Raw genomic sequence first — 22119 nt, 5'->3', positions numbered from 1 at the left:
TCATGGCACTGTTTGACGTCACAGCAACGTGAAAACGTCAAAAGCGACGTTATTAGTTTTGTTTGTGTATGTTGTGTAACGCCTCACTCAGCAATGTTTGACCTATATTACGGCGTTCTGTAAATAATACAGCCTGAACCAGACAATCCAATGATTGCTATTATGAGCATTGATGCAGCGACAGCAAGTCAGCGAGCCTGCGTTCCGATCCACAAAGCGTTCGTGGCGCTACGACATTCGTGAGCCAATGGTAAAAATAGAGTTACGACCGGTCATGAAGTTATGAACGCTTTGTGGATCGGGCCGAGGCCACCCGATCTCATCAGTCGCCCCTTACGACAAGCTCGGGTTGCTGAGTATTATCCGAGTATTGGCGAGTAAATGGATCTGTAACTAGTACCTGATTAAAGTACTGTAACGAAACTGATTTCATTTCTTATTAATTTCGTGCACACAATATTCCATGGCACAAAAGAATAGTTTGTGTCATTTAACTGCCAGAAGATTGAAACGGCGGTGTCGGAAGACCTATCAATTCCTTTTCACTAACAATCTTTGCTTTTTAGACATTAAGGTGATTGGGAAATATTTTCAGTTGATTTGTGATGAGGTTAGTGCTCCACTGGTTAATGACAGGATGGTCTCGATCACTTACTAATTTGAACGATTTCATTATCTTTTATGGTTAGTGATAATATCTGAACATATATGGAAACCGTTTTAATCATCTATATTTGTGTCGGAATGGTTTGTTTCCTCGGGAATGAAAACAATTTGAATCAGCAACTTCTCGCCGCTTTACGTGAGAGTTTTATATCTGCAGACCCTGTACCTTTTTAGAAATGAACACAGCAAATGTGTATTCCGTTTTGAATTAACACGTGCTTAAATGTGTTTAGATCTAAGCATATCTTGTATGTGTTTGAGGACATATGTGTGATGTGTTTGACAATGTATAACACTGATACATCTGGGTGAGGCTTCAATCACCACACAAACAACCAATACTGTTTTACGTGAAAATACGATAGACAGCGGGGGGATAGTATCAGGTTATAAACAATCTTTATCACCGTGTATACAAACCCGAACAACAATCTTCACTACTTGTAATCTTGTAATGTCCCGCCACAGTATCCCAACTACGCTGTTGAACATGAAGACCGTATAATGTTTATTGAGTAGATACTGACTGACTGGCCCTTCATATTGTCCCATTGTCCTTCCAGGCCATATCTACTGTCCCGTTGTGTCAACAACATTTCTTTACCCATCATAGACGTAGTTCACGATTCTCTCCCACGTGTCTGAAGGGGTCGGAGCACAAACGCAAACAGGCTTATCTTAAAGTGAGCTGACCACTGGGGCCGAGCTTAAACATTAGACTTGAATAACAACGAAACTGCAAATTCCGCCAGGGCTGTATTGAAAATATGTGAAAATATTGTACATGTGTGATGTAGCACATCGAATCCAAAGTCACATACCAACCCCTGCCACACCCCACACACCCCTAAAAAAAGAATTGTAAAGAATACGTTAGATAATATAAAATGAAATAAATAACATGAAATAAAAATGAAACCAAATGAAATAAAATTTTAAAAATAAAAAAATGTTTATGGAAATACAAACAATAGGATTAATAAACTTCAAAGCCCCCAAAACGCTCGGCCCCACAGTAAACTCACTCTATCCACCCCATTGGGAATCGCACTTAAAGAGACATACTCTAGTCAGACAATTTGGCAGCGATGACATTGCAAAACGTTAGTGTCACTATGCCCATACCACAGGCTGCATATATCAATAGTTACTCCAAAATAAACGTTTTCAAGTCTACATCCGAGTTATGTCAATAACACGTCGAGATGATAACAATACTTGTATATATCACAACCAGTCAAGTCATATATCTATTTCAACCCCCGCGACCTACTTAAGCCGGGTTATGGGGCTCCCGGATGATAGCATACTCCCCACTCAAACCAACAGGCGCATACACACTGCCCTCTGCCCAGCACATAATGATGTATGTGTGACAAGACTCTGGTCACAGTACTTTTGACGTAACAGTCTTCGCCGCCGGATACAATTACAAGCAATTAAAACACCTGGACAGTCGCTTGAACATTTACCTGGGCGCTCACCTGTAAACCTACCTGGACGCTCACCTGCAAATTTACCTGGAACATACCTAAGGGATACTTGCTATCTTGACAAATGGAAAACGCTAAATATCCAGGTAAGAGAAAAATGATTGTAGACATGGGGACATGACACGCGCATTACCACAATTTTAATAACGTGGGGCAAGGTAAGTTTGAAGATAGGTGGACTTTGGTTCACTTGTAGATTCTTTAGTTTACGGGGGTCAGGTGCAACGGGGGACCGGCGCATTTTGATGGTGGTGAGACTGGCTTGAACATCGCGTTGAAGATTATGGCACTAACAGTCGACATTCCCGGATTATTACCAGTGATGACTGAAATACATTTACGTGGAATGAGTCGACGTTTGTATTGCCTTGGGTATATTTGTTACCTTGCATCCATTTATAAAAAAAACCCGTCAGTACATTTTGATAAGAATGGGCGTCACGTGTGTGTATCGTGGTAAGGGCGTTTAACAACCTACCTACTGACTGACTGACTGAGTTTGGTTTTACGCCGCTTTTAGCAATATTCCAGCAATATCACGGCGGGGGACACCAGAAATGGGCTTTACTCATTGTACCCATGTGGGGACCTACCTACTGACTTGGGACATGGGCTACCTGGATAAGGATGGATAATAATTCTGGGGGGCAGCCTCCTCAGTTGCTTGATAACGGTATGTAAACTACACTATGCCCTACGTTGTTGTGTTACCTTCCAATTTTTAAATGCCCATCAAGCATCTACACCGGAACGTTTCGCCGAAGTGAAACAACTGTTTGATTGTTTGCATGTTGAATTTGTTATTCTAGCACGACATTGTGTGATACTCGATTCTGATTGGCTGAGAGCTCATCAAAACCGTACTTAAATGGGTGTTTAAGACCGCTAATTAAAGTGACCGATTCACCGCGTATGAATACAACGAACTCGTTGACCCTATTGTTTGTAAACAAACATGTCGGACATCGGCAATTTCTATCTCGGCAGCATCTTTTGTATTGAAAATATGTGAAAATATTGTACATGTGTGATGTAGCACATCGAATCCAAAGTCACATACCAACCCCTGCCAGCCACACACACCCACCCACCCCACCCCACCCCACACCCCTAAAAGGGAATTGTAAAGAATACGTTAAATAAAACAAGCATTGTCACTAAGGCGACATAATCCCCCGCCGCAAATTATCAAATCAAACTTATAAAGTAATGAAAGTTTAAGTTAAATGTCAACAAAAACATGACCAGTCAACCTCTCTTGATGTCTTGCTCTTTAGGTGTTCAAACACACACATATTTTCAAGACTGACTTTGACATGAATGTCATAGTGTATGAAATATGCAAAAATAGTACCTAACTAAAGAAATTGCTTTTTGGAAAACATTTAAGGGAAGTCTTGAAAGTCTTGGAAATATCTTGCTGACAGTCAGGTTAACATGCTCAAATCTTCAAAGTGTCTCTGTGACCTTGACAATTAAGTGAAGGTCACCAAAATCGACTGGGCCCTGCGCCTTCCCTAGATAAAGCTTCGTATTGAATATGAATAAAATCCAGTGAACGGTTCTTGAGATAGCGTAACATGCAGGTAAAACGTTAAAGTCCCCTTGTGACCTTGAAATGAAGGTCAAGGTCACCAAACCTGACTTAGACCTTTCTTATACTGTGATGAACCTAGGTACCAATTATGAAAAGAATCTAGTAAACGGTTCTTAAGATATTCCAATTCGTACGTACGTACGGACGGACGGAGCCTAATACTATATCCCCCGCTTCGCGCTAAACGCGCGGCGGGGGATAATAAAATAAATAACATGAAATAAAAATGAAACGAAATGCAATGAAATAAAAAAAATGTTAATCGAAATACAAACAATAGGATTAATAAACTTTACAGCCCCCAAAACGCTCGGCCCCACAGTAAACTCATTCTATCCACCCCATTGGGAATCGCACTTAAAGAGACATACTCTAGTCAGACAATTTGGCAGCGATGACATTGCAAAAGTTAGTGTCACTATGCCCATACCACAGGCTGCATCTATCAATAGTTACTCCAAAATAAACGTTTTCAAGTCTACATCCGAGTTATGTCAATAATACGTCGAGATGATAACAATACTTGTATATATCACAGCCAGTCAAGTCATATATCTATTTCAACCCCCGCGACCTACTTAAGCCGGGTTATGGGGCTCCCGGATGATAGCATACTCCCCACTCAAACCAACAGGCGCATACACACTGCCCTCTGCCCAGCACATAATGATGTATGTGTGACAAGACTCTGGTCGCAGTACTTTTGACGTAACAGTCTTCGCCGCCGGATACAATAACAAACAATTAAAACACCTGGACAGTCGCTTGAACATTTACCTGGGCGCTCACCTGTATATCTACCTGGACGCTCACCTGCAAATTTACCTGGAACATACCTAAGGGATACTTGCTATCTTGACAAATGGAAAACGCTAAATATCCAGGTAAGAGAAAAATGATTGTAGACATGGGGACATGACACGCGCATTACCACAATTTTAATAACGTGGGGCAAGGTAAGTTTGAAGATAGGTGGACTTTGGTTCACAGCTTCTTTAGTTTACGGGGGTCAGGTGCAACGGGGGACCGGCGTATTTTGATGGTGGTGAGACTGGCTTGAACATCGCGTTGAAGATTATGGCACTTACAGTCGACATTTCACGGATTATTACCAGTGATGACTGAAATACATTTACGTGGAATGAGTCGACGTTTGTATTGCCTTGGGTATATTTGTTACCTTGCATCCATTTATAAAAAAAACCCGTCAGTACATTTTGATGAGAATGGGCGTCACGTGTGTGTATCGTGGTAAGGGCGTTTAACAACCTACCTACTGACTGACTGACTGAGTTTGGTTTTACGCCGCTTTTAGCAATATTCCAGCAATATCACGGCGGGGGACACCAGAAATGGGCTTTACTCATTGTACCCATGTGGGGACCTACCTACTGACTTGGGACATGGGCTACCTGGATAAGGATGGATAATAATTCTGGGGGGCAGCCTCCTCAGTTGCTTGATAACGGTATGTAAACTACACTATGTCCTACGTTGTTGTGTTACCTTCCAATTTTTAAATGCCCATCAAGCATCTACACCGGAACGTTTCGCCGAAGTGAAACAACTGTTTGATTGTTTGCATGTTAAATTTGTTATTCTAGCACGACATTGTGTGATACTCGATTCTGATTGGCTGAGAGCTCATCAAAACCGTACTTAAATGGGTGTTTAAGACCGCTAATTAAAGTGACCGATTCACCGCGTATGAATACAACGAACTCGTTGACCCTATTGTTTGTAAACAAACATGTCGGACATCGGCAATTTCTATCTCGGCAGCATCTTTTGTGTTTTTGAAGTAAAAAGCGAATGTTTTGAAGAAGAATTTCTTTACCCTAATCCCAGTGAAGAAACTACGAAGCTGGAAAATCCGTCAGCAGCGCAAAAGCGACAGTATATTCAAACCGGGTCAAGATCTACGTGTGTTGACGTCGACAACACACGTCGGCCCACACGTCCTAATCTGACCGCTTCCGTCCCGGCCATAATGCCCAGTCCTTCCACTTCAACTGTCCATGTATCCTACATGAAACGTGGCATGTCAGGTCTTTTCCAAATTGGGAATAGTAGGGTGGTTATCAACAATTACACAACCTGTCCCTATACGGGACGATTCCAAGCGATTTCCAGGAAAAAGGCCCCCTTCGCGCCTTGTCTTCTTGCGCGCCAAACAGTTCTGTTTTAAAACGCTTATCAGTTGTGCTAGAATGAAGATGAAGCTACTCTGTTTTCAATTTTGCGGTCCTTTATCGTTGATTTAAGACCGCTAAATGTAATGTAAAAACCGAACGCGTTATCGTGAGGTTTTAAATTAAACATTTAGCGGTCTTAAATCAACGATAAAGGACCGCAAAATTGAAAACAGAGTAGCTTTATCTTCTAATTCTAAGATGCTTCGGTGGAAGATCAAAGGTGCCGACAGTACTTTATCAGACGATAATGTGCACTTTTTGCATTACGTCACAATGTAATGCCATTCTAGTCTGCCCCCCTCGTAATCGAACAATTTTGCATTACCTCACAATGTAAGCAACGTCACGATGCATGTCAGTTGTCATCGCCTCGTACAGCCTCCTACAGTAAACTACTTCGTTGCATCCCGTTTCTTGGTTTACAGTTGCTTCACGCAGCTAACGTCACTGGTGGAAACATTACGTTTATGTTATCCAACCTTTAAAATGTCTCAATTCGACTGACAAGTTTTCAGCGACGCGGTAACGTTCGCAATGTTTACATTCCCACAATGCAATCGTGGAATGTCGCTTGAATACTGATCTAAACTTACGTTGATAGTAGAAATGCGACGTTCATATTGCCCCATAAGGTTTACGTTAATCACAGATTTAATTAAAATAATTTAGAGAAGATATTTAATCCGAACGGAAACCGTCATCAAACTGTTTATCATTTGTTTTTTTCTGGTAACGTTCGTCTTAACGTAGGGGGACTGACACATCAATAGAACAGCGCGCCAGTTAGCCCTGTGCAAGGATTCTTAATTTAGGTCACCGACACCGTCGTTTGTTTTCTGCCCTAGATTGATCGTAATTATCCTTAGAAAGTATTAAATTTGGCATCTTAGAAAATAAATACAGTTCGTTCTACCACCATGTATAGTGTAATAAAGCACACTTTCGCCCTGAACTATTATAACGTTAAAGCACTCGGACGCAAGCGCCCTCGTGCTTTAACTATACTAGACAAAATAAGTTAGGGATATTGGTATTTTAATTATTGATATTTTATCAGTGTGTAAATGAATAAATAGATCAGTATTCATAATATCAAAATTTACATATATCCCTAACTATTTTTGTCCAGTATATAATAGTTCAGGGCGAAAGTGCGCTTTATTACGCTATACATGGTGTATTTCTAAAACACCGTGCTCAGCAGATGTGCTAAATGAAAGCGGTCGGAAATAATCGAATATGGAACAGACAATCCAGTGAATGAGCATCGATGAACCCAGCTGAGATACGAAGACATGCATCAACTAAGTCAGCCAGGCTGAGCACCCGATCCTATTAGCAGCTTTTTATGCCATAAGTGTAAAAAAGTTGTTTATCCATATATCTTTCCCTTAATAAGTACTCAAACCTCAATGACCTTGAGTACATGTACTTGGTTATTGCATAGGGTGCAGATCCTATTAGCAGCTTTTTATGCCATAAGTGTAAAAAAGTTGTTTATCCATATATCTTTCCCTAAATAAGTACTCAAACCTCAAAGACCTTTAGTACATGTACTTTGTTATTGCATAGGGTGCAGATCCTATTAGCAGCTTTTTATGCCATAAGTGTAAAAAAGTTGTTTATCCATATATCTTTCCCTAAATAAGTACTCAAACCTCAAAGACCTTGAGTACATGTACTGGGTTATTGCATAGGGTGCAGATCCTATTAGCAGCTTTTTATGCCATAAGTGTAAAAAAGTTGTTTATCCATATATCTTTCCCTAAATAAGTACTCAAACCTCAAAGACCTTTAGTACATGTACTTGGTTATTGCATAGGGTGCAGATCCTATTAGCAGCTTTTTATGCCATAAGTGTAAAAAAGTTGTTTATCCATATATCTTTCCCTAAATAAGTACTCAAACCTCAAAGACCTTTAGTACATGTACTTGGTTATTGCATAGGGTGCAGATCCTGTTAGCAGTCTTTCATGCCATAAGTGTAAAAAAGTTGTTTATCCATATATCTTTCCCTAAAGAAGTACTCCAACCTCAAAGACCTTTAGTACATGTACTTGGTTATTACATAGGGTGCAGATCATATTAGCAGCTTTTTATGCCATAAGTGTAAAAAAGTTGTTTATCCATATATCTTTCCCTAAATAAGTACTCAAACCTCAAAGACCTTTAGTACATGTACTTGGTTATTGCATAGGGTGCAGATCCTGTTAGCAGTCTTTCATGCCATAAGTGTAAAAAAGTTGTTTATCCATATATCTTTCCCTAAATAAGTACTCAAACCTCAAAGACCTTTAGTTCATGTACTTGGTTATTGCATAGGGTGCAGATCCTGTTAGCAGTCTTTCATGCCATAAGTGTAAAAAAGTTGTTTACCCATATATCTTTCCCTAAATAAGTACTCCAGCCTCAAAGACCTTTAGTACATGTACTGGGTTATTGCATAGGGTGCAGATCCTGTTAGCAGTCTTTCATGCCATAAGTGTAAAAAAGTTGTTTACCCATATATCTTTCCCTAAATAAATACTCCAACTTCTAAACGCACCTCAAAGACCTTTACCACATGTACTTGGCTTTTTGCATATGGTGATCGAAAAGAGAAACAGAACGAACTAGCGAAAAAACTGTCCGCTGAAGTAAACTTCAACGGAGCCTTGTAGAGGCAGGTTCTACTACATCAGAAAAACCCAGTTCGAATTTTGAAAATTTACAACGATCAAGGGTGTTTGAGCTATAGCTAGTTGTAGATATCATACAGGAAGTGCTTTGATGTACAGGCACCTGATATATAGCCTTCTGTGTAGAAGAGTGTACTTTGTGTATACTCATCACAGATAAGATACAAGAGCAAACGCCAAGAGCAGGCATATGCATAGTTTCCCTCACAGGCCTTTCTGCAATGCTAAATCCTTAAATGAAGCAAGTCTAGATTATCCTTAGAGTCTCCCTTCTCACTGGGGCCCCTATTCAAGTTAAAAGTAATTGTTTGTTTCTATCAATGTATTCAGAGAATGAGCGAGCGTTAGTCTAGCATGTGCACAAAATAGTTAAGTGGTGTGTATAAAATATTTGCGCTGACAACGTGTGTAGACACCGCTTGTTTGTTTACGTTTCCGCGCCTTTGAACTGTTAGGCGTGGGGTCTGAATATAAAGAGAATCTCATCCATGTGTCTACTGAAATCAATTATGTCAACACAATGTGATAAAAATACAAATATCCGAGACTTGCCGAGGATATTTTTAGTTTTATCATTGAGTGTTGATATATTTGATGTCAGAACACACGGGGGTGACTGAGATTCTATTTATCATCAAAAATCACTCTTCTTTAGTTTTCAATGAAATTCTCTGAACAGGTACTGCCATTCGACTTGCAGAGCAGCGATGTCATTGCATTGTGACGTCTTCAAATTCATGACGTCATAGCATTGTCATTGTACAAACTGCCAAAACGATATCACCTTGGATCTCACACAAGCAGTATCTCCAGTGGAACAATGTTTTGGATGATACATTTGTGACCACATATCACAGATTTCTGATCTAAATATACTCAACAACAAAAGTCTACTTGACACCCACAATCCGTTGCATCAGTTGTGCAAGCCTAGAAAATAATAAATGTACTTACCCTAGTAAAACACTCGGAAATGTATTCACCAGAGGCAAAGACGTCGTACAGCATCCGTGACAATCAAAACAAAAAATCCCGGATATATACCTTCTTCTTCTTGTCGTAAACTGGACATAACAGCGGTTGCGACGTCGCACTTTCGCCTTTGTCGTGCTAAAAATAAACGCGGGTTTTACCCTTGTGACCTTTTTAGTCTTTTTGCCGAGAAGAGTTCTTAAAGTCCTTAGTTACGACTCGTGGAATATTTCTGAGAGTTACTCTTAAGACTTAGCTAAAAGTTAGTCTAAGAACGTTTATAGATACCTCTGAGAGAGAACTTTTAACTAAAACCGATTTCAGAAATTCTAAGACCAAAACTAAGAAAATTCTAAGAATCTTTATAAATACGACCCCAGGTTATGCCATCTACGCAACAGATTTGTGACTGCAACCTGCACTAGCAGAGAGCTGTGCAGAGGTAAAATGTCCGAACAGACCATCAGGAGGCAGAGAAACGGATTAATAATAATAATACATGTAATAATGTGGGTATTTATATAGTGCTACATCCAGGTACTAATACCCGCTCATGGCGCTACAATACTACAGGAGAAAAGAAAATAGGATTGAATTCAGTTAAGTTGCACACTTGACGCTCGTCAGGGTACGCTTGTGACGCAGGTGGGAAAACACGGTGTTGTGTTCGTGAGGTCGATCGGGGGATGGGGTGGTGGGGTGGTTGGAGAGTTATGTTTTGGGAAGTATTTTGTAACAACGGTGAATCTCAACTGACTATCGTCCAGGGTAATCTTACTGCCACAGTGTTTAGACCCCAGTCCTTCTGCCATCCATGCCGCTACATGGTCCTGGACAGATATTTCAACATGGCAATGCCACGCCTTGGGTGTTGATGTCATGGACCTGCCGTACCGTTCCCCTAACTTCAACCTGAGCGAACACATTTGGTATGAAGCGGGAAGACAATTACGACATAGGTTACATCCATACCTTGCAAGAACTTCGGCAAGCACTCGTTGACCAATGGCGACGACTTCCTGTCAGTATGTTCCGACAGGTTATCCCGTCTCCTGCTTCCACGTTTATAACCATGCAATTATCATATAGTGTTACAGTGCAAAATCACTGGCAGCGAAAATACACATTTCACGTTTGGGCAAGTCACTGGGAACATAATATGGTAAATTATTATAATCACTGCATGAAAATAACTGAACTGATCAGTCAAAGTCGTCCCACCGTCACGTCTAGACCGATGCCAACGCCACGCCACGCCACGCCACGCCACGCCACGCCACGCCACGGAATCCGCCAATCGGTATTCGATTCCATGCGTCACAAACTTACTGTGTTGTCCCTTCTGTTAGGATTTGTTCTAGCCAGTTTATCTGAACGACACTACAAGTATTCAGCTCACTAAATCTCACGAGGCCGATCTAACGAAGACAACATGTTTACATAACGGTCTTGACCTGTAGTGAGCGACGGATAACAGTGATCATCGGAAAATACGTGTTATAAACACAACTGACGCAATGTGTCGATATAACATTGCTTTATGACATTAACTTTCAACATGAAAATGTCCGCCTTTTTCAGTTACCACAAAGTTACCCAAAACCATCTCAAAAGAGGCACGGTTTTCTGAACACAACAACGAGCCCGATGACGTCATACACATCATGAACACAGGACTGCCAGGTCCAAGGGCCGAAAGCCACAGAACCTTTCTAAAATAGCAGGGGGTCCAAATTTTAGGAGTCGAGAAAAACAATTTATCAAATTATTCCATCCAGTATACTTGTTATGAGAATGCAATGTTTTCCTAAAAAGTGTTGTTTGCTATGGAATAGCATGGTGTTGAAATATGAAATATAATCTTATCTTTTTGCTCAAAGTGCCTACTTCGTTGCAAGCATATTGAGTGTGAATGCACACATGTATGTAAATACCTCATATCTTTAACAGTAAGGGATTCCAATTGACTGCATCTCATGCAATGCATTTTTGGATAAAAAATCTGTCCTTCAAAAATCAAATCAATAAAGTCAGCATTCTTCACAAAGAGTAATCTATATAAAATATTTATGTTTCTCTGTTAAAACATTTTTTAAGAACGAAACGTCCTTGAACTATCATGTCTTTCCCTTGAACTGAGATTGTTGGTACACAAACATCAGTTAAAGCATTGACACCGAGAACGGGTAGACACAGCTGAAAAATGCTACTAAGGAAAGAACCCGAACATTTGATTTGTGTTACACGTACGAGCGAAAATAGCATGCGAGCGAGCTTGCAGTCCCTGTCGGTGTGTTGTTTCATTCCTTCCTGGCTTCGGGTATCGACAAATGGTTTGACTATGTATGAATATCATGGCGAGGGACAGCAGAAATGGGATTCACAGATTGTACCCATGTGGGAAATTGAACCCGGGTCTTAGGTGTGACGAGCGAACGTTTTAACCACTAGGCTACTCCACTGCCGATATCATTATTATGTTTAGAGTCTCTATGTGGTATCTAGAATAATGCTGACAGCGGCGATAAACAATATCCATTTCATTCACATTCTAAATTTCTGTAACTGTTTATTCAGCATCTATGTTCAGAACTCCATTTTAGTTTTCCCACTACCACTTCCAACGACAGTCACATATCTCATAAATATGTTGACCCGTGAAGATCCGGGTTAGAATTTATCTGACCCGGTAGCCCATGTTGTCGTAAGAGGCAACTGACGGTTGACACATGTTATCGTATCCCAGTTGCGTGGATCGATGCTCATGATGTTCACCACAGGGTTGTCTGGTCCATACTGGACTATTAACAGACCCCCGTCATATAGCTGGAATATTTTCGGAGTGCAGCGTAAAACCAAACTCACTCGCTCATAAATATGTTATACGTCATATAACAGTTGAAGGGGATGTCTGTATTTCAACTTGCCGTGTTAATGGGGTCAAACGGAAACATCTAGTTATTAGATGTGTCCATAGTTTTAATGTTTCTCATACAAACTCATTGCTATATTTCATCCATTAAACAATTTCGGCAAGTCGTTCATGGAGTTTCAATCTTTTGCCCAACCCAAAACCGTAACATATACAGTGACCTTAACCTTAACCATTGCCATGACCTTAACGATTACCTTAGCCTTAACCTTAGCCCTGACCTTAACCTTAACCATTGCCATTGGTGGTGTTCCGATTAATTGAAATAATCGAAGATTGGTCGCAGTGACCAAACGACCAAGCAATCGATCACATTTTCTCATAATCGAACATAAACGATTTTTGAACTACTTTTTTTAGTCTTTGAAATACTTGACAATGGAACATATCGTTGAAGTTGTCAGTGCCTGAAAACGTGTTTAATTCTTAGAAAACTCACTTCACTAACTGAAAAGCCATGACTGAATATTTCTTGAAGACTCCAGAAAGTTTATGTTCTTGATATATAAGTCATCACTTTAAAGTAGCAAGTTGCATCATGTTATACATATCTGCAATAACAACCTGGATAGGAAAATCTGAAAAATGACGCTAACCAATTTTTTTCGATGATTGTTCGTTGGTAATGAAGCAATCATCAATTGTGAGATTTCAACCAATTCCCAACACTAATTGCCATGACCTTAACCATCACCTTAGCCTTGACCTTAGCCTTGACCTTAACCTTTACCGTAACCATGACCTTAACCTTTACCTAACCCATGACCCTAACACACATAACTTGAATGATAACATTAAAGACAACACGGCCCACGGTCCACTAACGAAAAGCTTTGCACCAAGTTAACACTGGGATTTCGGTCAACGTTCTGCGTGGCTACATTGTCAAAGCAAGATATAACACTCGGTCCATGTTGCTGTAGATTCCCGCCTGTCTTCCGAGCATGCGCGTACCTATTGCAAAGCTGTGTGATAACTGCAGGCATGTTTTGTTTAAGTTAAACACAAAACACAAACAAGGACAAGCATTTTTATTTGATCAGCTGGTTAATTAACATAATTATATTTATGAGTCGTGTCTATATCATTTCAAAGTGTTCTCATACCAATATGCTCAACCATTCCTACAGGTGATTTATATTTCGGCAGGTAAATATATCTGAGTGCTATCTGGTTAGGGCGTGACATTCGCGTGACAGACACTGTGTAGTATTGACACAGGCTTTATGGCTGTGGTAATATCGGCCCAGTGTTATTGCCCGGTAATGTCGCAGCGTGTGACAGTCACGCACCTGTTGGATGAGAGACTCGTGGTTGGATCTAAATTAAACCAGCAACTCTTGAGTGTACTTGTGCTACCACAGACGACGTGACTTGACGGAATTCACATCGGCGATAGAAAGCAGTGCAATAGTTAGTGTATGAGGAGAATAGAGTTCATTCTCTATAACAATCTCTCTCTCTCTCTCTCTCTCTCTCTCTCTCTCTCTCTCTCTCTCTCTCTCTCTCTCTCTCTCTCTCTCTCTCTCTCTCTCTCTCCCTACCTTCATCTCTCCCTCTCTCTCTCTCTCTCTCTCTCTCTCCCTACCTTCATCTCTCTCTCTCTCTCTCTCTCTCTCTCTCTCTCTCATCTCTCCCTCTCTCTCTCTCTGTCTCTCTCTCTCCCTACCTTCATCTCTCCCTCTCTCTCTCTCTCTCTCTCTCTCTCTCTCTCTCTCACACACACACACACACACAATATCCGTTCACTCACACCAAGAAAAGCAAATACATTATCAATATTTTTCTCAAAATCTTGATGTTCTGAGATGCGTTATTTCAACACTGATAACCCGTAATAACCTAATGCACATCACAGTTACGGTTTGTGAATATCTTGTGGGAGAAGTCTTCAGTTGAACATAATTAATAACACAATTTCATGAACATATAGAAAAGGGCTCGTGCAAAATATTCATTAGACTTAACATTTTTTGGTTCGGTATACATTGGAAAACCGGCACAATGTTACCCGAAGACCTGCAAACAGTGCCATTTAGGATTTACACCCCACATTGTACCTTTCACTTTTCAACAGATTCCCAGACCCTAGTGTGACCCGATACCAGCGTAGATAATTGCAAATAATAGGACATGTTGTAGCGAGTGGGTCAAATTCCCATATCTACATAGTCATGCTTGCTGTTGACTTGAATGTGTTATCTGACGCTATGCCTATGCTTTGATGGACGTATAGTCTAGATGTACATCACCTTAACACGTGCTAGGTCTGTAATACGCTAATTTACAGTCGTGAAGCGTGTCCCGTTATTGAAAACATCTCAAGATGAAGTCAGCTGAAGTGGATGAAGTCACCAAATTGATAGCAACGAGTCATGAGAGGGATGGGTTGAGTCCAGTTAAGTTTCTTCTTGGTTTATGCTCTGTCTAACATAAATATTTAATTCATTCGACAAGGTTCATTCGTCCTGTACAATTTACCTACATAAAAGGCATTTACACGATACAACTAGATTGTATGTACAGCTGGTATGCGCTGACAGAAATAGTTAAGTGTACACATTTAGTAACTAACGTGTCTGTAGACTATATTAACCGGTTAGAAAAATTGAGTCTTTCGAAAGACTAGTGGATGGAATATGGGATTCTGTACAATTTAGTTATCATTTAGGGGCGGTGGGGTAGTCTAGCTGTTAAAGTGTTCACTCGTCACGCCGAAGACCCCGGTTCTATTCCTCACATGGGCGTCCCCCATCGTGATATTGCTGGAATATTGCTAAAAGCGGCGTAAAACTAAACTCACTCACTCACTAGTTATCATTTAGTATGCTGGATTCAAACTTATTAAAGTCTCTTTTCTGATAATTCTGTGCTCCCTTTTCACGACTGTTAAATACAATTTGCAAAATCCCAATCAAATACCTAATTACAAAAGTAATAACGATGAAAGATAACATACAGTGATTTTTACCTATTGTACCCATGTGTGGAATCAAACACGGGTCTTTGGCATGACGATCGTAACTTTAACCACAAGGCTACACCACTGCCCCCTTACAAGGACTGTGATAAAGACAAGAATTGACCACGTGACTAATGCCATGCCGTCTTGACAGTGTAACTGAAATATGATACCCCATCTCTACCCCTGCCACGTAGAATCTGCCTGGCAGGAGAGTGAATATGCTGTTTTCTACCCCCCTGACCACCGCTACTAAGCTACTAATTAAGTGAGAATAATTCATGTGACAATTTTTCTCAGAATTAATTTGTTGTAACAACTCAAGTCGAAGTCGCGCCGAGTTACATACGAACCAGATTTCTCGAGATCTATGGCTATAACCGGTAAGTCATATATACATATGGAAAAAAGTTTCGCAACACCCATATATTTCATGGTATCAATATGTCACTATTGACCATAGCAAAGGAGCATATCCAAACCACAATTTACCTTACTATCTGGATGAATTCACCTTCATGGAATAATTAAATGGTAAGTCTAAACGCAAAAAGAATTACAAAATCTGTAATGTATTCAGAAAAACATGCATGGAAAACACTACTCATTTTGTAGTGCTGGTGACAATAACTGCATGAACAAGTGAGTTCATTTTCAATATTCTGGTATCCTCAAGAAATCACATGAGTATCAATAACCAAGCACAATGTCAATATCAGGTGTAACCTCCGCCAACTGCAATAACGTCCCTGAACCCCCTCCTCACTGTCTGCATCAGACGTTGAATTTGACGTTGAGATTTCCATTCTTGATGAGGGGCTTGTTACAAGATCTTGTACTAGAGGATCCCTCAACGAGCAATAATGACCCAAACATGCCCCATGGGATTGATATCTGGACTCTGTTTTGAACACGTCACTTGACATGAACGGGTGAAGTCTCTTGATTCTGGAAAGGGCAATATCCTCCCTTGTAGTTTTCGTGGTGGACCTGAACGCTGACGCCATTAAAGATGATGGTCCATAACGCCATTAGTTTGTCAATGTCTTCTGGCCAGCTGACTGACAGTCGATGGATGACAAAAAACATCTCTTGCAACAGCCCTCAGTGACATGCCAGCATTCCGCATACCAATAACTTGCCATCTTTGAGTTGTTGTCAGGTGAGGGGCCCCATATGTGCTTATCAACAACGAAATCAATTGATTTTTTCGAGTTATCGATCTGTAAGATCAGTATACTGAACCTGGATATTTGCTTTATGACGGGTACACGTATTGCACGTGATGCTCGTCGTTGGCGGCAGCATGTACATATCTAAAATCAATGTATGGTGCTCCCGATGGGTCAAAATAACACTACAAAGGAACCTAATTCTTTTTCGCTGTTAATATAAAATTATTGGTGTTGCGATACTTTTGTCCATGTGTATAGTACATTGTTACCCGTAACTGTGGGGTTTGTTTTTTGACTTACCTTTCTGTCTGGTTCTGATTTGTTTTGTAGATTAGGGATATAATCCTTTACTCAGTGGCAGACAATGTTAGATATTGTCCAAGTTTTCATTTTTTGCAACAAAAGGTCACCAATTTAAATGATTGAATGATTATTACACAAATGTGTTACTATTTGGGCAATGTTCGATAATCTGCGAGCTAACAAACAATCGTAAATTGTCTGAACGATATCACAATATATATGCTCTCAAAGGCAATCTTTCATCCCAAAACAATGGTGGTGGGGTAGCCTAGTGGTTAAAGCGTTCGTCCGTCACGCCGAAGACTCAGTATACCCCGCTGTGATGTTGCTGGAATATTGCTAAAAACGGCGTAAAAGTAAACTCACTCACTCACTCATCCCAAAACACACACACACCTGATGACCTCTATATGTATATAATCCATTAAATTTAAATCCCAATCATTAAATACAAATTATCATTTCTTCTATATCTGTTGCGTTGTATCATTCATAAAACCCTCGCATTATCAACAAAATCTATGAAGGATGTTCCACACCATGGCAATACATGTAACTATTACAAGTGAATTGAGAACCAATTTTACAGATGGTGAGAACGGAGATCTGGACACACTTCGACAGCGTCAGGTCAAGCCCCAATATGGCACCACTGACAGCGACACAAGTTCTGCCAAGGTGGAGGTCGGTCAGAAGGTGCAGATGCAGCGAAATGTGGGTCTGTTCAGTGGGATCTCCATCATCGTGGGAACTATCATAGGTAAGGTTGGGCAGAGCTGGACAGAGCTGACCTGGGTTTAACACCACTTTATACTGGACCTTTGTCACATCATGGCGTATCTGTCCAATGTGTGATGGACGCCAAGAGTGACGTCAGAGACATTTTGGGGAACCCAAGGAACGAGTACTATACTGACAAGAGTGAGTGAGTGAGTTTGGCCCTTCGAGTGAGTGAGTGAGCGTTACAACTTGGAACGGTATAAAAGTAAAGTATATTCAAATATAATTGTCCATGACATTGTTAAACACCTTAACCATATTCGGTATGGCCGAGTTCCACAGTGTATACTGTTTATTTTTATCGTACATATGTAAACCGTTGGTAATGTTTTTAAATTCAGTTTATATTTTTCTAAATCAGAGATTATGATTATGAGACTATATTACCTACATAGATGTATATGTATGGCGATGAATCAATGTGCCCATCACACAGTGTACATGACATGAGGTTACAACATATTCAGGTTGACTTTTTCAGGGTCGGGTATTTTCGTGTCCCCCAAGGGTGTTCTGAGGGACACGGGATCCGTGGGACTCAGTCTGGTGGTGTGGACAGCATCGGGACTCATCGCGCTCCTGGGTAGGTGCACATGACAGTACCCCCAGTCAGGTGAATGAGTGAGGGAGTTGTGTATATAAGTGATGTCATGTCAGTAGATGTGAGAAGGAAGGCCGGAATGTCACAGGTTGATGTCGTTTGCAAACTTCCAAGCTGCGTGATAATTCCAAGCTGCCTTTCAGGCGCCTGGCACATTGCAATCTCATCCTACCTGGTACCCACTTACTGCTGGGTGACACATATTTCATATGAGAGACAGGTTGACTAAACTTCACGTTGCAGGATAAGACGTTAAATATGACTGAAAGTTCATCGTAAACACAGCCCTTAAGCGTTCATTTGTTTGTTTGTTTGTTTAACGCCGTACTCAGCAATACCCAAGCTATATGATGCCGATTGCTAGATCATCGAGTCTAGACCTGAAAGTCCAGTTGCTGATGTCCCAAGTCTCGATTTACGCATTTAGTTTTGGTTTTGGTTTGTTGTTTTACCAGCTATATGGCGGCGGTCGGTAAATAATCGAGTCTGGACCAGACAATCCAGTGATCAACATCATGAGCATCGACCTACGCAATTGGGATACGATGACATGTGTCAACCAAGTCAGCGATCCCGACCATACGATCCTGTTAGTCGCCTCTTACGACAAGCATGGGTTACTGAAGATCAATATTCTAACATGGACCTTCACGGGTCAGTCCTTAACCAATATGTCACTCAGTCACTCTGTTCCAGGAGCACTGTGTTACTCCGAGCTGGGGACGCTGATCCGTCTGTCGGGAGGGGAGTACGCCTACATCCGCGCCGCCCTCGGCAACATCCCCGCCTTCCTTTACTCATGGACGTCCGTCATAGTCATCAGGACGTCGTCGCTGTCGATCATTACGTTGACGTTCGCCCAGTACGTGGAAAGTTTCTTCACCATGTGTGGTTCACCTGTTGCACCGAACAAGATCGTGGCGGCCATTGCACTTAGTGAGTTCATTCCTGGTGACGGTATAGGGGATTGAATCTATCGTAAAAGTTCTCCAAATAGTCTGTGGACAAATAAGGGTTTCAGGGTAGCTGCACAGGAAAGTTATGCATTTAAAATATCCTACGGCAGGGAGTTATATGTTACGAAAACAATAAACCTCATAAATAATTTGTTATCCATAAAGTAGTATACTCTTCCTTGACAAGGGTATAAGAAGCTATACCGAAACGTCGCACCATAATAAATAAAGAACTTGTTATCCATAAAGTATTATACTTTTCTTTTCTCATTAAATGTGTTGCTAAATTTGTCTCTGTAATGAAGGGGACGCTCTAAACAGAAGACAGCGCTTATTCAATGGTGTTCCTTTAAGGTGTAAATGAGCACAGCAAGGGAGGTAACTGTATGTAAGGCAAAAACAACAATGAAACATAAAAGTAGAACTGGTGAATGGGTATTGCATCCGAACCAGTATTTGGGTGGGTTTTGGGGGTTTTTTTAAATGTGTATAAGTTAAGATAGCATTCTGAATAACTTAGTTTAGTCTGAGAGAACACATGGTCTCACTGACAATTGTATAGAAAATTCATGCAATTCAAACAAATTAAATGCATAACAAATATTGAAAATATGTTCACATTCAATCTTAAAGCATGCAGATCCTGTGGTCCAAAAGGCGCACTTATCACAGGTTGACTTTTTACATGACATTCCTTTCACTGAAAAAAGAATAAAATGTATATTTTAAAGGCACTATAACGCACCACACTCTCTAAAAATATATAATGCAATAATACTGACTATCTAACCCACGGGAAGCTACCATATAATTTATTTAAAAATAAATTGCGTATTTAGATTACAATATTTAATTAAGATGTTTGAATGAATTAATGCAACGTTGCATTAAATCGACTCTCGGCCCACCTACCGGTCGAACAAAAAACGACAACAGCGCGTGCGACAGTTTTCGATGTACGGAGCAATTGTTTATATTCCATGTATAGCAAGTGTTCTCTGTTTGGTAGCTGTTCGCCTCGAAGTTTTAATTATCGATTTCAGGCAAGTCGTAAGGCATCAAAAGTTTTTTATTTATTAATGCCCCAATATATGTAATATAGGCCAAATAATTGTCGAAATGCGTGACATTGAGCTAACAACCAAGTAGTTATATAATTTGTGCCTTAACTGCCCAAGTGGATCTATTGTGCATTTTCAGTATATTCACTTCTAAATAATACGTTCACAATATCTATACCTCAATGCTAGACTGTATGTTCAACAGGGCCTTCTAATTTCGTAAACAGTATCCATCTATCAATGTTAGACAGGATTTTCATTATGACCTGAATCACATGTTCACAATCTATCCATCAATGGCAGGCACAAATGATCTCTTTTCATAACTAGACATGTTTTGTGATAATGTCAATAAGACGTCTAGCTCTAGATACTCAGTAAGTCACAACAATGTCCTTTTTCTTCACGCTTTAACCATATTTGTATTAACATATATTATTATATATTTATGTCGTTTATATACTCATGCCAATAATGGTTGTCACCCCCCCCCCCCCACCCCCCACACACACACACACACCCACACACCCTCTCCAATTAAAAATATTGAAGGTGGTGACAACCATTATTGGCATGAGTATATATAGTAATTGAGCATTCAGGAATATTTAAAGGGATGGTGAGGTAGCCCATTGGTTAAAGCGTTCGCTCTTCACGCTGAAGACTGGGGTTCGATTCCCCACAAGGGTACAATGTGTGAAGCAAAAACCATCTTCACTCACCCACTCACTTGAAGAAGAAAATACTTATATGACGTCATGTAAGAATGAGTACTGACATGACAGACAACAACACTGTGTGCATCGACTGTCCAATCTTCATGTTTAAGCAATCAATCAGGGCCAGTTCATTGTAATAAATTGGGGGTCGGGGGTGGGTGAAAATGGTATAATCCTCGTGAAATCTGCCACTATCTCCTGCCCTCGATGTCAGCACAAACAAACACTCTGAGGTAGACACACATCTAAGCGATTTGATTGGTCATGGGCCTGCTACTTGTTGTAGTCTTACATCTCAGCCGGAACTACTTTTTTGCAATTGACAGTACGACAGTACCCTAGTGAGTAGACTAGGGTGTTATAACTGTGATAATGATGTTTCTTCTTCAGTTACGGTGGGTATAGTAAACAGCTGGAGCACCAAGTTGGCCGCCAGGGTGCAGGTCATCTTCACAGCCGCCAAACTCGTCGCTCTCGGCATCATCATCGTCGGCGGTATCGTCAAAATGGCTGAAGGTACGTCGAAGAAAGGTTGAGTAATTAAACATGTGAAACATACCTATGTGAATTAAATCATGACGTACATATAAAGCAAAGATATGTAGGTTTAGTCAAGCTATTGGTCTCTGACGGCACCAAGATTCACCGTCTCTGACGTAATGAATTATGGTCATCGATGTATGTAATTATATGAATTCATTTATCTCAGGTACGCATTAAAAACAACGAATAGCCTGCACACAAAAAGTGCCAAGTACAGTTACGAATATGTTTCCGAGTGAGAAATTTTGAGAGTTATTAATAGATTAATTAAGTATCATTCTTGACGTCATAGAAAAGGGTGAGTCTAGATAACATGGCCGTATACCAACGCCATTAAAGCTGGGACTGACGGTCGCAACGTGTAGTCACACCGCCATGTTGGAAATGGACACGTGATTAAATACCGCATTTACTGTTGCTGGTATGGCACCAGCTACCGAGTCAGAAAACGATTTTGACATCCTGAAGTGGACTTGTATTCTTGGC

General features: G+C 40.5%; 1 protein-coding gene across 1 annotated transcript in view; it reads left to right on the top strand.

Moving 5' to 3' along the window:
* Positions 1–4356: 4356 nt before the first annotated feature.
* Positions 4357–22119, top strand: part of LOC124287916 (b(0,+)-type amino acid transporter 1-like) — a 41667-nt gene continuing 23904 nt past the window's right edge. The window contains exons 1-5 of the mRNA XM_046724403.1: positions 4357–4640; positions 17563–17733; positions 18235–18336; positions 19051–19290; positions 21481–21606. Of these exons, the coding sequence (XP_046580359.1) occupies positions 4619–4640; positions 17563–17733; positions 18235–18336; positions 19051–19290; positions 21481–21606 (661 nt within the window). The 5' untranslated portion in view covers positions 4357–4618. The remainder of the gene's footprint in view (positions 4641–17562; positions 17734–18234; positions 18337–19050; positions 19291–21480; positions 21607–22119) is intronic.

This window comes from Haliotis rubra, unplaced genomic scaffold, assembly GCF_003918875.1.
Source record: "Haliotis rubra isolate DU_JTF1 unplaced genomic scaffold, ASM391887v1 Scf408, whole genome shotgun sequence".
Taxonomy (NCBI): domain Eukaryota; kingdom Metazoa; phylum Mollusca; class Gastropoda; order Lepetellida; family Haliotidae; genus Haliotis; species Haliotis rubra.
The sequence above is the reverse complement of the archived record's forward strand: the minus strand, read 5'-3'. Positions and strand labels throughout refer to the sequence as shown.